The sequence below is a fragment of the Saccopteryx bilineata genome, chromosome 1 (assembly GCF_036850765.1).
Source record: "Saccopteryx bilineata isolate mSacBil1 chromosome 1, mSacBil1_pri_phased_curated, whole genome shotgun sequence".
Taxonomy (NCBI): domain Eukaryota; kingdom Metazoa; phylum Chordata; class Mammalia; order Chiroptera; family Emballonuridae; genus Saccopteryx; species Saccopteryx bilineata.
Window position 1 is genome coordinate 253477906 of NC_089490.1, and position 12491 is coordinate 253490396.

Here is a 12491-nt window from a genome sequence, read left to right on the forward strand (position 1 = left end):
TCAGCAAGCTGCATTTAAGGGTCTTCTATGTCTTTTCACAGCTGGACGGCTCATTTCTTTTTAGCAGTAAATAATACTGCATTGTATGGATGGATATACCATCATTTATTCACTCAGCTACTGAAGGACATCTCAGTTGCTTCCAGGTTTTGGCAGTTATAAAGAAAGTTGTTAGAAACATCCATGTGCTGGTTTTTGTGTGTAAATCAGTTTTCAACTCATTTGGGTAAATACCTAGGAACATGACTGCTGGATCATATGGTGAGACTATGTTTTGTTTTGAAATAAACTGCCAAACTGTCTTCCAAAGTGACTGCACCATCCTGCATTTCCACAGCACCGAGCGGGAACCTCTGTTGCTCCACATCCTTATAAGCACTTGTTGTTGTCAGGGTTCTGGATTTTAGCCAAAGAAGTGTGTAATATCTCATCACTGTTTTAATTTACAGCTGCCTAAAAAAATCTGATATTAGACATCTTTTCATATGTTTATCTGCCATCTGTATATCTTCTTTGGTGAGGTGTCTGTCCAGATCTTTCCCCCACTTTTTGACTGGGTTGTTTTCCTTCTTTCATCTTAAAAAAAAAAATACATACACACACACACAAATATTGATCGACTTACGACCTATGCAACTTACGACCATTCAACTTTATGACCACAATCGCTAGCCACGACTGCTCTGAGTCTGGCAGCGCAAGCGTTGCCCAGCTGGGCGTACGACAGTGCGTACCAGCTCCGGCAGCACTACCATCTCTGTGTGCACCATTTCAACTGTTATCCCAGACTCAGTACAGAAATTTGTGTTTTGTGTCTTAGATATTTTTCATCAAATCCCTCCCAAGATGTCTACCAAGAGGAAATTGTCTTTGCAAATATTAAACCAGTTGTACTGGTAATGCAGTGTTTTACTTAAACCTGACGAATATAAAAATAAGAAACAAAATGGTGTAGAGATGATACAAATGGCATAAAATGAACAAAGAAAATTATGATATATAATGAAAGAAAATTATGATAAAATATGACTTAAAGATTTTTATAACATCAGTTCACAGTACTGTACATATAGCCTACTCAACTTACAACCAAATCATGTTGCGACCGATCTGTCAGAACCAATCGTGGACGTAAGTCAAGCACTAGCTGTGTGTGTGTGTGTGTGTGTGTGTGTGTGTGTGTATATGGTCTACTGAAAAGTTCTGTCCATTTTTGGAATAAAACAAAACACAAATTTTCTTACCGTCAATAAACTTTACTAATATAATTGCCATTATTATTAATGATTTCTTGCCAGCATGAGGGCAATTTGTATATCCCATTTTTGAAAAATGTTTTATCTTTTGATGCAAAAATTGAACCAGTGCTTGTTTGATACCTTCTTCATTTTTGAATTTTTTGCCCTTCAAAAAATTTTATAAGGAACAAAAACAAGTGATAGTCGGAGGGTGCTAAGTCCGGGGAATATGGTGGATGCGACAGACAAGCTTCTGTAGCATTTCTTCCTTGTTGAAATTCGTAAAAATTACAGTGGCGTAAATGAACTTTATCAGTAGCCATGGGTACACTATCGCTTCACACATAAGATTAACGTGAATCAACTTTGTTTTAGTTAATTTGCTACGTTAGTATGTATACATTAAGTGATAAAAATAGAGGCACACATGTGCCATATAAACATGTGCTTATGTGTCGAAACTTGTGATAGAAACGAACAGAACTTTCCAGTAGACCTTATACACACACACACACACACACACATACATATATGAAACACTTCAAGAACTTGTGCATCACCCTCGCTCAGGGGCCGTGCTAATCTGCTCTTCATTGTTCTAATTTTTGTACGTGTGCTGCCGAAGCAAGCATAGTCTGTTTTTCTTCCTGTCGCATTTCACGAGTTCGCTGTATTTTCTGGATACAGATCCTTTGCTGGATACCTGTTCCATAATGACTTCCACTTCACATGTAGTAGTTTCCCATTAAATTTTCTCCGAGGCTCACTGAACACCTGTTCCATACAAAGCACAGTGGCAGGCATTAAGGACACAGTGGGGAGCGGACGGGACGTCCTGTCCCCACCCCAGCGGAGCTTACTGCCTCGTGCCTGCTGGGGTGAGACGTGGAAAAGGCAGCATAGCAACTATATATGTTGACATGGAAACGAAACCTGGAACAAGGCACATCCTACAGTAAGGGACTTTTTTTTTTTTAACAGAGTCAGAGAGAGAGGCAGATAGGGACAGACAGACAGGAACAGAGAGAGATGAGAAGCATCAATCATTAGTTTTTCATTGTGCGTTGCAACACCTTAGTTGTTCATTGATTGCTTTCTCATATGTGCCTTGACCATGGGCCTTCAGCAGACCAAGTAACCCCTTGCTCGAGCCAGCAACCTTGGGTCCAAGCTGATGAGCTTTGCTCAAACCAGATGAACCTGTGCTTAAGCTGGTGATCTCAGGGTCTCAAACCTGGGTCTTCCGCATCCCAGTTTGATGCTCTATCCACTGCGCCACCGCCTGGTCAGGTGTGAGGGGGCTTTTAATAGACAAGAACTTCAACAACGAGACAGAATAGGATTTCAAGTAACACATATGTTTGAATAAACTTAGGGTAAAGGTTTTTTGCACATTAAGATAGGTTTACATAGCCTGACCAGGCAGTGGCGCAGTGGATAGAGCATCGGACTGGGATGTAGAGGACCCAGGTTCGAGACCCTGTGGTCACCAGCTTAAGCGCAGGCTCATCTGGTTTGAGCAAAAGCCCACCAGCTTGAACCCACAGTTGCTGGCTCCAGCAAGGGGTTACTCGGTCTGCTGAAGGCCCGTGGTCAAGGCACATATGAGAAAGCAATCAATGAACAACTAAGGTGTTGCAACGTGCAATGGAAAACTAATGATTGATGCTTCTCATCTCTCTCCGTTCCTGTCTGTCTGTCCCTGTCTATCCCTCTCTCTGACTCACTCTCTGCCTCTGTAAAAAAAAAAAAAAAAAGATAGGTTTACATAGAGTTCCTCTATCATGAGCTAACAGCTTAATATACAATATATACTTACAATAAAATTCATCATTAACGAAATAGTGACATAGACTCTCTGTGACCAAACTTTAGTTAAACCTCGAGTCCTCTCCTCAAGTGGGCTTCAACCTTGACCTTGCTGGGCCTGTCCTTGCTGGACCTGCATAGCCCCGTCTTAGCAAGAATCCCCCAAACTTGTGGTGAGCCTATGAAGTGAGGGCAGTCTTGTGGGGAAGGGCTCATGAGAAGCCCCTGGTTTATAACCAGTTGGTCAGAGTGCGGATGGCCTAGGGACCCTCAAACTTGCAGCTGACAAAGTGAGGGCAGTCTTGTTGCAGATCATGACCTTGAACCTGTGGATTCTGACACTAACTCAGGTGGTCAGCATCAGAACTGGATCACAGCACATTGCCACCTGCACACAAATCTTCTGCCTCCAGGAAGCAGTATGAGTACCCACAGGGCCTCGTGTCCACAGACTGCTTACACTCCTAAAGACAAGTCAGACACACGAGGTCACTCAAGTCTTTTTTTTTTTTTTTTTTTTAGAGAGGAGAGAGAGAGACAAGAGAGAGACAGAGAGAGAGAAGGGGGGAGGAGCTGGAAGCATCAACTCCCATATGTGCCTTGACCAGGTAAGCCCAGGGTTTTGAACCGGCGACCTCAGCATTTCCAGGTCAACGCTTTATCCACTGCGCCACCACAGGTCAGGCCAAAATTTACCATCTTCAACTATTTTTTTAATTTTTTTTTAATTTATTCATTTTTAGAGAGGAGAGAGACAGAGAGGAAGAGAGAGGAGAGAGAGAGAAGGGGGGAGGAGCTGGAAGCATCAACTCCCATATGTGCCTTGACCAAGCAAGCCCAGGGTTTCGAACCGGCAACCTCAGCATTTCCAGGTCGACGCTTTATCCACTGCGCCACCACAGGTCAGGCCCTCAAGTCTTGACTTTGACTTATTGTGCATTCTCAAAAGAGCACTACCTAAAAAAAAACAAAAAAAAGAGCGCTACCTAAATCTTTTCTCTTGGCACATTCTTGGAGACAGACAAAACTAAGCCCACACCTAGGACAGTTAGCTCTGGAACAATGACGTGAAAGTGGGTAGTGTAGCTAAGACAGTTAGTTATGCTTCACATTTATCAGAATGAAAATGGGATAATTTCTACTAGGCATTTAAAATTTTAAAGACTTCCTTATTTGAAAAACAGTGCATATTCATGGGAGGAGGAAAAATGTAAAGCAACAAAGTGAAAACACTCTCCTTTACTAAAAACCCCACTATTTAGACAGAACCACCTCATTACTCTTCTCCTTCCCACCCCCACTTACTATGTTACAGAAGTCTTTCCAGGTCAGTAAATATCAGCAGAAATAATAAAACAGGTATCATAGTATTTCATCACTGGGGTAAATTCTAAACAGTCCCCAACAGCGGAACAAATTTACTTCCAATCTTAGGCTAGAAAAAATAATTCTGAAATGAAAAACCTTGTAATTAACCTCTGCATGAAATGATTATTTCCATGGGATAAACTGCTTACAGTATGATTTCTAGACCCAACGATGTCTTCCTCCTGATGTGAATGCATCCCCGGCCAACTCGGCGTGTGCGAGTTCTCCTTCTCCACCAGGACGGGCTGGAGAAGTTCACCCCGCGCCAGGGCACCAGGCTAACCAGCCCTGTGTGGTTCTAAAGTGAACTTGTTTCATTTCTTAAGAATGCTGTATCTTTTTTTTGTTTTTTTTTTTACAATTTTTTGGCAACTTTTTTCTTTCACTGACCCCTTTCTGTTCACGTCCTCCACCCACGTTGCTTTGAGGCATCTGTTTCTCACAGTTTGTAAAAGTATTTATATACAAAGAGATTAATAAGCCTTTCTCACATATATCCATTCCCAGCTTGTCACGGTGCAGTTTAGGGCACTGTAAATAACACTGTGTATCCTTAGGAGTTTTGTAAGTTGGTCATAAATAAATAAATAAAATTTAAAAGTAGCTATACTATATTATGTAAGGCTAAACATTTTTACAAAAAGGCTGTATTGTAGAATAATAAAGACCTAAGAAAAGCAACTACTCATAGTCAATGTAAAATAACCTCTTAAACACAGAAATGTTTTCTATTCCCAAACTATTATACATACATTTTAAACTCTCGAAGAAGTATACTCAGTCACTGCAATATACGGATTTAGCTTTTTTGTTACTATGATAGTGTCGCATATAAATTTAAGCTTTCATCTTCCTTAGAAATGTAAAATGTATAAAATTGAATGTACAAGAAACTGCAGAGGGAAAAGGTAAACCTATATAAAGCCAAAAACGGAGGGAAAATATTCAATGTGAAATAAAAAGTGGATCCTTAACCCCTCTCCCAAGTTAACCAAAAACATAAAAATCTAGTTTTCTCAATGATGTATCTTTTTTGATTAGCTGAAGAAAGAGTAGAGAATGTATTTTTTTTTTAAAAGGAAGATGGACCTCAAATTGTAAAACTAAAGTCACTGATTTAAAATGTTGTATCATATAAATTCTTTATCCTCCTCATCAAATTACAAAGTATTGTGTATAACATTACATCAAACATAAATCACTTTATAGAAACTGTCTTCTACATCTGACATTACATATAAACTACTAAAACAAACAAATCTACCCGAGGAATTGGCAAGAATCCCTTCACATTAGTCCACATGATCAGCACACTTAAGTCTTAGAAACTGGCCAAATAATACTACTTCTTTTAATATAAATACATTTTCATTAAAAAGAATCTTTCCATATCATTTCTTTCCAATAGCAACCCCATGGAAGTATAAACTCAAAGATTCATATCATCTTTTTTTCTACTACTTTTTTGAAAATTTAGTTGAATTTTTCTTAAGCTTTAAGCTGTTTGATATTTATAACTCAAAAATGTCTGTTATAATAATAAGCAAAAAACAAGGCACAAAACTGAATTGCAGTGTCCTCATAATGATGTAAGAAACTGCCCCACTAAAGGAATAGTATCAAACTTTTTTTTTATACATAAAGTTTTATTAATTTTAATGGGTGACATCAATAAATCAGGGGGCATATATTCAAAGAAAACATGTCCAGGTTATCTTGTCATTCAATTATGTTGCATACCCATCACCCAAAGTCAGATTGTCCTCCATCACCTTCTATCTAGTTTTCTTTGTGCCCTCCTCTCTCCCTTCCCCTCTATCTCCTCCCCCCCTCATAACCACCACACTCTTGTCCATGTCTCTTAGTCTCGTTTTTATGTCCCACCAATGTATGGAATCATGCAGTTCTTCTTTTTTTCTGATTTACTTAATTCACTCTGTATAATGTTATCAATATCCCATCTTTTTGTTGTAGATGATCCAATGTCATCATAGTATCAAACTTTTAACAGTAGCCCGACCTGTGGTGGCAAAGTGGTAACTGTCGACCTGGAATGCTGAAGTAACCAGTTTGAAACCCTGGGCTTGCCGGGTCAAGGCACAAACGAGAAGCAACTACTACAAGTTGATGTTTCTTGCTCTTCCACTCACCATCCCCTCCCATACATACACCTTTCTCTCAAATCAACAAATAAAATCTTTTGGGGGAAAAAATATTAGCAATAGTTGTCTTCTGGTAGAAGAACTAAGGGTGATTTCTCCTTCCTTTTTTCTTTATAAAATATTTTCTTAAATCCATTAATAAATGTTTATTATTTTTATAATTTAGCATTTTTTAAAAAAAGATGAAATGTACCAAATCATATAACTAAAAGTCACTTTGTGATCCTCAAGCAATCATCTCTTTAAATACAGGGGTCGTTTTAAAAAAATACTTTATCTGGCAGCCCTGGCCAGTTGGCTCAGTGTTATAGCACTGGCCCAGTGTGTGGATGTCCTGGGTTCCATTCCCAGTCAGGACACACAAGAGAAGTGCCCATCTGCTTCTCATCCCTCCCACTCTCGCTTCTCTCTCTTTCTTTCTCCTACAGCCATGGCTCAATTGGAGCGAGTTGGCCCTAGGGGCTGAGGATTGGTCCATGACCTCTGCCTCAGACACTAAGAAGAGCTTGGTTGCTGAGCAAAGGAGCTACGCCTCAGATGGGCATAGCATTGCCCCATAGTGGGCTTGCCGGATAGATCCTGTTTGGGGCACATGTGGGAGTCTGTCTCTGCCTCCAGACCTCTCACTGAATAAAATAACAACAAAAACTTCATCTGGCAATAGCTAGTCAAAATAATGGGCACAACAAGCGCCTACACTTCACACACGTGCAGTGACGCTGCCTGGGCCGTCTAAGTGGCAGGGCTGTCCACTTTCCCACAGAGCTTCGTAAGCTGGCAGCTAAAATACCCGTTACCAGTCACAGTGGACTCTCTGAGTAGGGAAAAGTACATATCTCCTTTCCCAGACTCTCCTCCCCTTTTAGGCCATGAAAGTGGTTATAATCACATTAGAATGTATATGCTATACATGGGAATATTTAAAATATCTTGAAACCTAACAAAATCCAAGTCCCCTTTACCTTCAGCATATACTGTGCTAAATTAAAGACCATCCAAAAAAAATCAATAAACTAGATAACCAGAGAACTAGGTCATTATTCTTAGGCAATCTGGGGGCAAAACAGGGAAAGAAAAGCTGCCTGCCCTCCTGTGGAAACGCTGCTGAGGATGTAAAGACACAAATTTTAAGTCAGCTGCCTGGGGGGACAACTGAGAAGAGACAGGAGGTCCAAGGAGAAACAGCAAAACCTGCTGGGCTCCAGGGCGCAAGGAGGTGAGCCCTGCCCTGGCTGCTTCTCCTCGGCATCCAGGTCAGAGAGACACAGGCTGGGCTCAGGACCCGGAGCCAAGGGCAAAGGCACAAGATCTTAACCTACTGGTGAACCTAAATGGAAGGAAACTGCCCAGTTCTCTAAAACAATAAACCCTCATGTGTCCTGCACACGGAGGATATACCTGCAGGACAGGGACACAGGTCTGACACACTCTCGGGGTTATATTTGCATAGGTATGGGTCGCCTTTCTGCTGAGTAGTTTCCTCAAGTTTGATACACAGATCTGCTTCCTTGATTACTGCCTCAATGTCCATTAAACAACATAAAACAAGCACAGGCTTAGCTTTATCATATTGATTATCAAGCATAAAACAGCCTGCTGGGTCTGAGCAAGCATCTTCACTTGGATACGGAAAGGAGCTGGTCCGAATAACTTTGCTGAACCCTTCATAACCATTCCGTACTTCTCCGTGATGACGTGCAGTTGTTTCGGGGAGCATCCCCTTTGACCTGGGGAAATCGCCCTGATTGAGGCAGCGGTCAGATCCCTCAACCACTCAGCACACCGACACCGCTGAGCACGGGCTGGGCTGTGTTTGCCCCCACCCCAACTCCACACGTCATCCAACCGCCAGCACAACACCCCCGTCCTACTACTCGTTCATTTACTTACAGACAAAAGGGGTAAACCGAGCCCCACCACGCTGAGCATAATGGATGTGACGGTACTGTCATGGTACGGATACTGGATGCTGTTGTCTTTACAGAAAAAGCCCCTCTGAAATGGATATATTTGGCCCAAATTTAGAACAGCCATAGGCATGGAAGCTGTTGGGGAAGGGAGAAAAAAGATACACATGGTTACAGTCAATCTGCTCGTCAGGAAGTCAAGTCTGGGGAGGGGGGGGGGGGTTGCAAATTCAAACACAGTTGCCCTTTCTGAAAAAAGTATCCCTCTCCCCAGGCCCCCAGTGTGAAGATGGAGGTGGCCAGCGGCCCGGGCTTGTCGACGCCAGCCCACGGCTACCAAGGACAAGTCCGCTTACTTGAACTGGCCTCTGATTTCAGAGACAATCGATAAAAGACCCCCGGGAAGAGTGCAACACTGGCCCATGGAAAAGTCAAGTTGAGCAAATGGCAAGATGTTGCATTTTATATTTTGTAACATTCATTTTTTAATGGAATGCTTAATATCTTAAATTTATGTTCAAGAAAAACAACAACTCAGTAAATACAATGAATAATCATAGCATCTTAATAGCCAAATGTAGTTAAGGAGGGGAGAAGATACAAAATTTTGTTTCACATTAAAATTTTAAATTAATAGGGTTAGAAAACAAAAGAAATCTTAAGTATATTTGCTAACAAAAGCAGAAAGAAACAAGCCCTTTACATTCCAAAGACAAACTAAAAATGGTTTTCATTAGCACTGGCAAGCCTCCAAAATCACAAGTTATACGGGAAAAGTTTTCATCTGAAAATTTTCAACCAAATAAAATATTATAAAAGACCAAAGAAAAATTGAATAACTTCAATTACTGGCTTCTTAACATATTCAAATTCACCATGCTTTTAAGGCTTTGTTTTAAACAATTTAAACATTCAAGCATCTATCTACTCACTATATATATTCAACCCTAGGTCAGGGCACTCACAACAGACACATTAGTGTAAGACAAATACTAGGTTCAGGAGCCTAATTATGCATGTAGAAACAGAAAGCATACTCAGCAAACTGTTCAGAAAATACCAAAGTGTATTTGGGGGAGATGATGAAATTGTTCTGGATGTGGATTGTAACTCCACAGTTCTAAGCATCTGTCAAAACTCAAAGAATTGCACGACAAAAAAGTGAATTGTGTTGTCTATAAAATTTAAAAGAAAAACCATAAAAGACAATGGTGACTAATTTCTAAAACAAGAACAAAGGTCCTATGGGGATTCAGAGGTCAACCTGAACCATAGTGAGAAAAAAAGAAAAGGCAACTGAGTTGAACTTGAATCAGCAGGTAACCCTGGGCAGTAGGGAGGGCCAAGGGACAGCCTTCGGTGGTCAGGGGGTTTGAGACCAGCCAGAGTGCAGGGATGAGCACACAGGGAGTGAGCCCGGAGTCTTTGGGGTGCACAGCCTCTTACAGACAGCACAGGACTGCATGCTCACAGCATGCCATGCATGGCTCTGGGAATTCACCAATTCCTGCCGCAACCCCATGAGGCAGGTCCGTCCCTCCCCGTTCTTCACACACAGTTATCTTAATGCTTTGAGACGGCGGGACTTGCTGAGTCTGGGAAGTAGAGTCAAGACTCCAGCATGGCTCTCCTGGATTCAGTGACTAGATGGTCTCCACCCCACCTTACCCCCCACCCCAACCGGCAAGTGATAGGGCTGCCTGCACAGGGTGGAACTGTGCTGAGGACACACGATTGTGGGGGATGGAGATCTGTCCTTCTGAAGAGCTTGCTCAGTATAAATTACATGTAATGTTCATAATAAAATCTCAACATTAATGGAACAAAATCTTGGCTGTGGACTTCTCTTAATCCCACCATTCTGTGTGTTTTAACAGGAGGAAGTTAACTTGAGAATTTTGTGTTTATGGAAAAAAATGTTTTAAGACACTGGCCTAAAAGTAACATCCCATAGGATATAAAACACCACTGTCCTCTGTTGCTTAGGGCCAGCAACAGGGTAAAATATGGGGTTTTAGAAGCTGATTTTTTTAAAGCAGCAGAAAGAGGAACATTGAATATGGCGCTGAAATGCTCCAGTCATTACGTGATAAGCAGTGTGTTGATGGTGAAGACAAAGAAAGGGTGCACCAACGTGTTCTGAATGGAGAGGTGACTCAGCTTGATGACTGAGGCAGACGTGACCGTGACACTTCAGATTTGGAGACGGGCAACAATGGTCCCACCGACAGAAGGGGAGGGTGTTGGGAGGGGAGTGGGTTCTAGTGGGAGAAAATGAGCAGGGTACTGAGCACACCGTCTGGGGTGGTCTGTCAGCCTCCCACCCAGGCCTGAACGCACCCATCACACTGAACCCTCTGCCTCTGCATGAACATAACATGTTTCTAAGACCCTCAGTGGTGAGGGCAAAGTAGGTTTACCATTGTGAGTATGTGAAACACAGACTTTATTCTTGTGTTAATATGTATCCATTATTGTATTACTTTCCATACTGCTCATCTGGCATGCTCAGCCATCTAGTAGATACAACTGCTGTCTCGTTTCTCCACAACCCAACTCATCTGCCCATGCTACCTTGTCCACACATCTGTCACATTTTATTTTATTTTATTCTTATTCTTTACCCACTCATTGGGCTGGGGCGGAGCTCTATCATAGCACTGTGTTTTAAATCGTCTTTCACACTGTCAGAAAATTGAGGACAAAGACCATTTCCTTGTATCCTTTGCACCAGGCACACAGTTGGCTCTGAATAGACATGTGCTGAATTGGCTAAATGAATAAAATTCAGGATAAAGGTCAGAAGTAGAGAGAGATATGCAACTTGTTAGCCTTAGATTGGTAACTGAAGCCAGGAAATGAAACAGTTCTCAGAGAAAGTAGAGCCTGAAGTGGAGAGTAGATAAAACAATCAGCAAAGAACTGATACCTACAGTGACCACGACAGGAGGCTGCAGGGGAAAGAGGGATGCATGCCTGCATGCTCCAGGGGCAGGGGCCTGTACCCACTGTGCGAACAAAGAGGGAACAGGAACCACACAGGTCGTTCCTGCAGGGCAGGTCTGTATCTAGGTAAATGCAAGACATCCAACGCTGAGACGCCAGGGAGAATCAGAAGTGAGCCAAGACCGTGGTGTCTGAGGAGGAAAGGTGTAATTGGTAACCTGCGAGAGAGTGTATCACACCACCCTGCTCACGCTGTCTTTGTGAAGACACTTCAATAATAAGCTGCAGTGTCAGGTTATCCTAGTCAAAGCACGCATCTCTTTCTTCAAGTTAAATATACCACCGTCTCCTCTACTGCTCATGTTACACACGCACACCCCTATAGACATCAGTGTTTTCCCCAACATTCTTATGTTGAAGTTCTAACCAAATACAAGTTTACTGTATTTGGAGATAGGGCTTTGAGGAGGTAATTAAGGTTTAACAAGGTCATAAAGGTAGGGTCCCAACCCAACAGGATAGTTAGTCCCCTAGGAAGATGAAGAGAGAGAGAGATCTCTTTCCAAATGCACACACCCAGGAAAGGTCTTGTGAGGACACACAATGTGCCAGCCTTCTGGCATTGGGGGGGGAGCCCTCAACAGAACCCAACCATCCAACCATGCTGGCCCCCCACCTCAGCACCAGCCTCGGAACAGTGAGGAAACCAGTGTGCTGTTTGAGCCCCCAGTCTACAGCAGCCACGCAGCCCCCCCACACACACACACAGGCATATCCAACTCCCTAGAGTAAACACCTCTACTCTAAAAAGTAAAGAAATACTCTATCTGCTATAGCAATTACTTTCAACGGTATTTTTAAGGTGGAAATAGAGAGTGCTGAGTCCAAGTTAACGTTATCGGAAGATTCTTTGCCAAATAAACCCTTTCATAGGACAGGTATCTTCTTTCTCTAATTTATACAGGAGACAGAAACTATTTTGACCCTAATAATTTCAGAATATTTTTTCTCTTAATTAAAATTCCTTCTTACGAGACATCTATTTTAAAAAGTTCAATCTT

At 41.9% G+C, this 12491-nt stretch overlaps 1 protein-coding gene and 1 non-coding gene across 4 annotated transcripts in view; both read right to left on the reverse strand.

The window, feature by feature from the left end:
* Positions 1-12491, reverse strand: part of PLPP1 (phospholipid phosphatase 1) — a 63127-nt gene that overhangs the window by 20202 nt on the left and 30434 nt on the right. Inside the window, exon 2 of one of the 3 annotated variants that reach the window (XM_066240818.1) lies at positions 8468-8622. The exons of the other annotated variants lie outside the window; for them this stretch is intronic. Within the exon in view, the coding sequence (XP_066096915.1) occupies positions 8468-8622 (155 nt within the window). The remainder of the gene's footprint in view (positions 1-8467; positions 8623-12491) is intronic. 3 annotated transcript variants of the gene reach the window in all.
* Positions 1764-1870, reverse strand: LOC136321707 (U6 spliceosomal RNA). Its single transcript, XR_010728833.1, has one exon. It is a non-coding gene; the product is annotated as a U6 spliceosomal RNA (small nuclear RNA).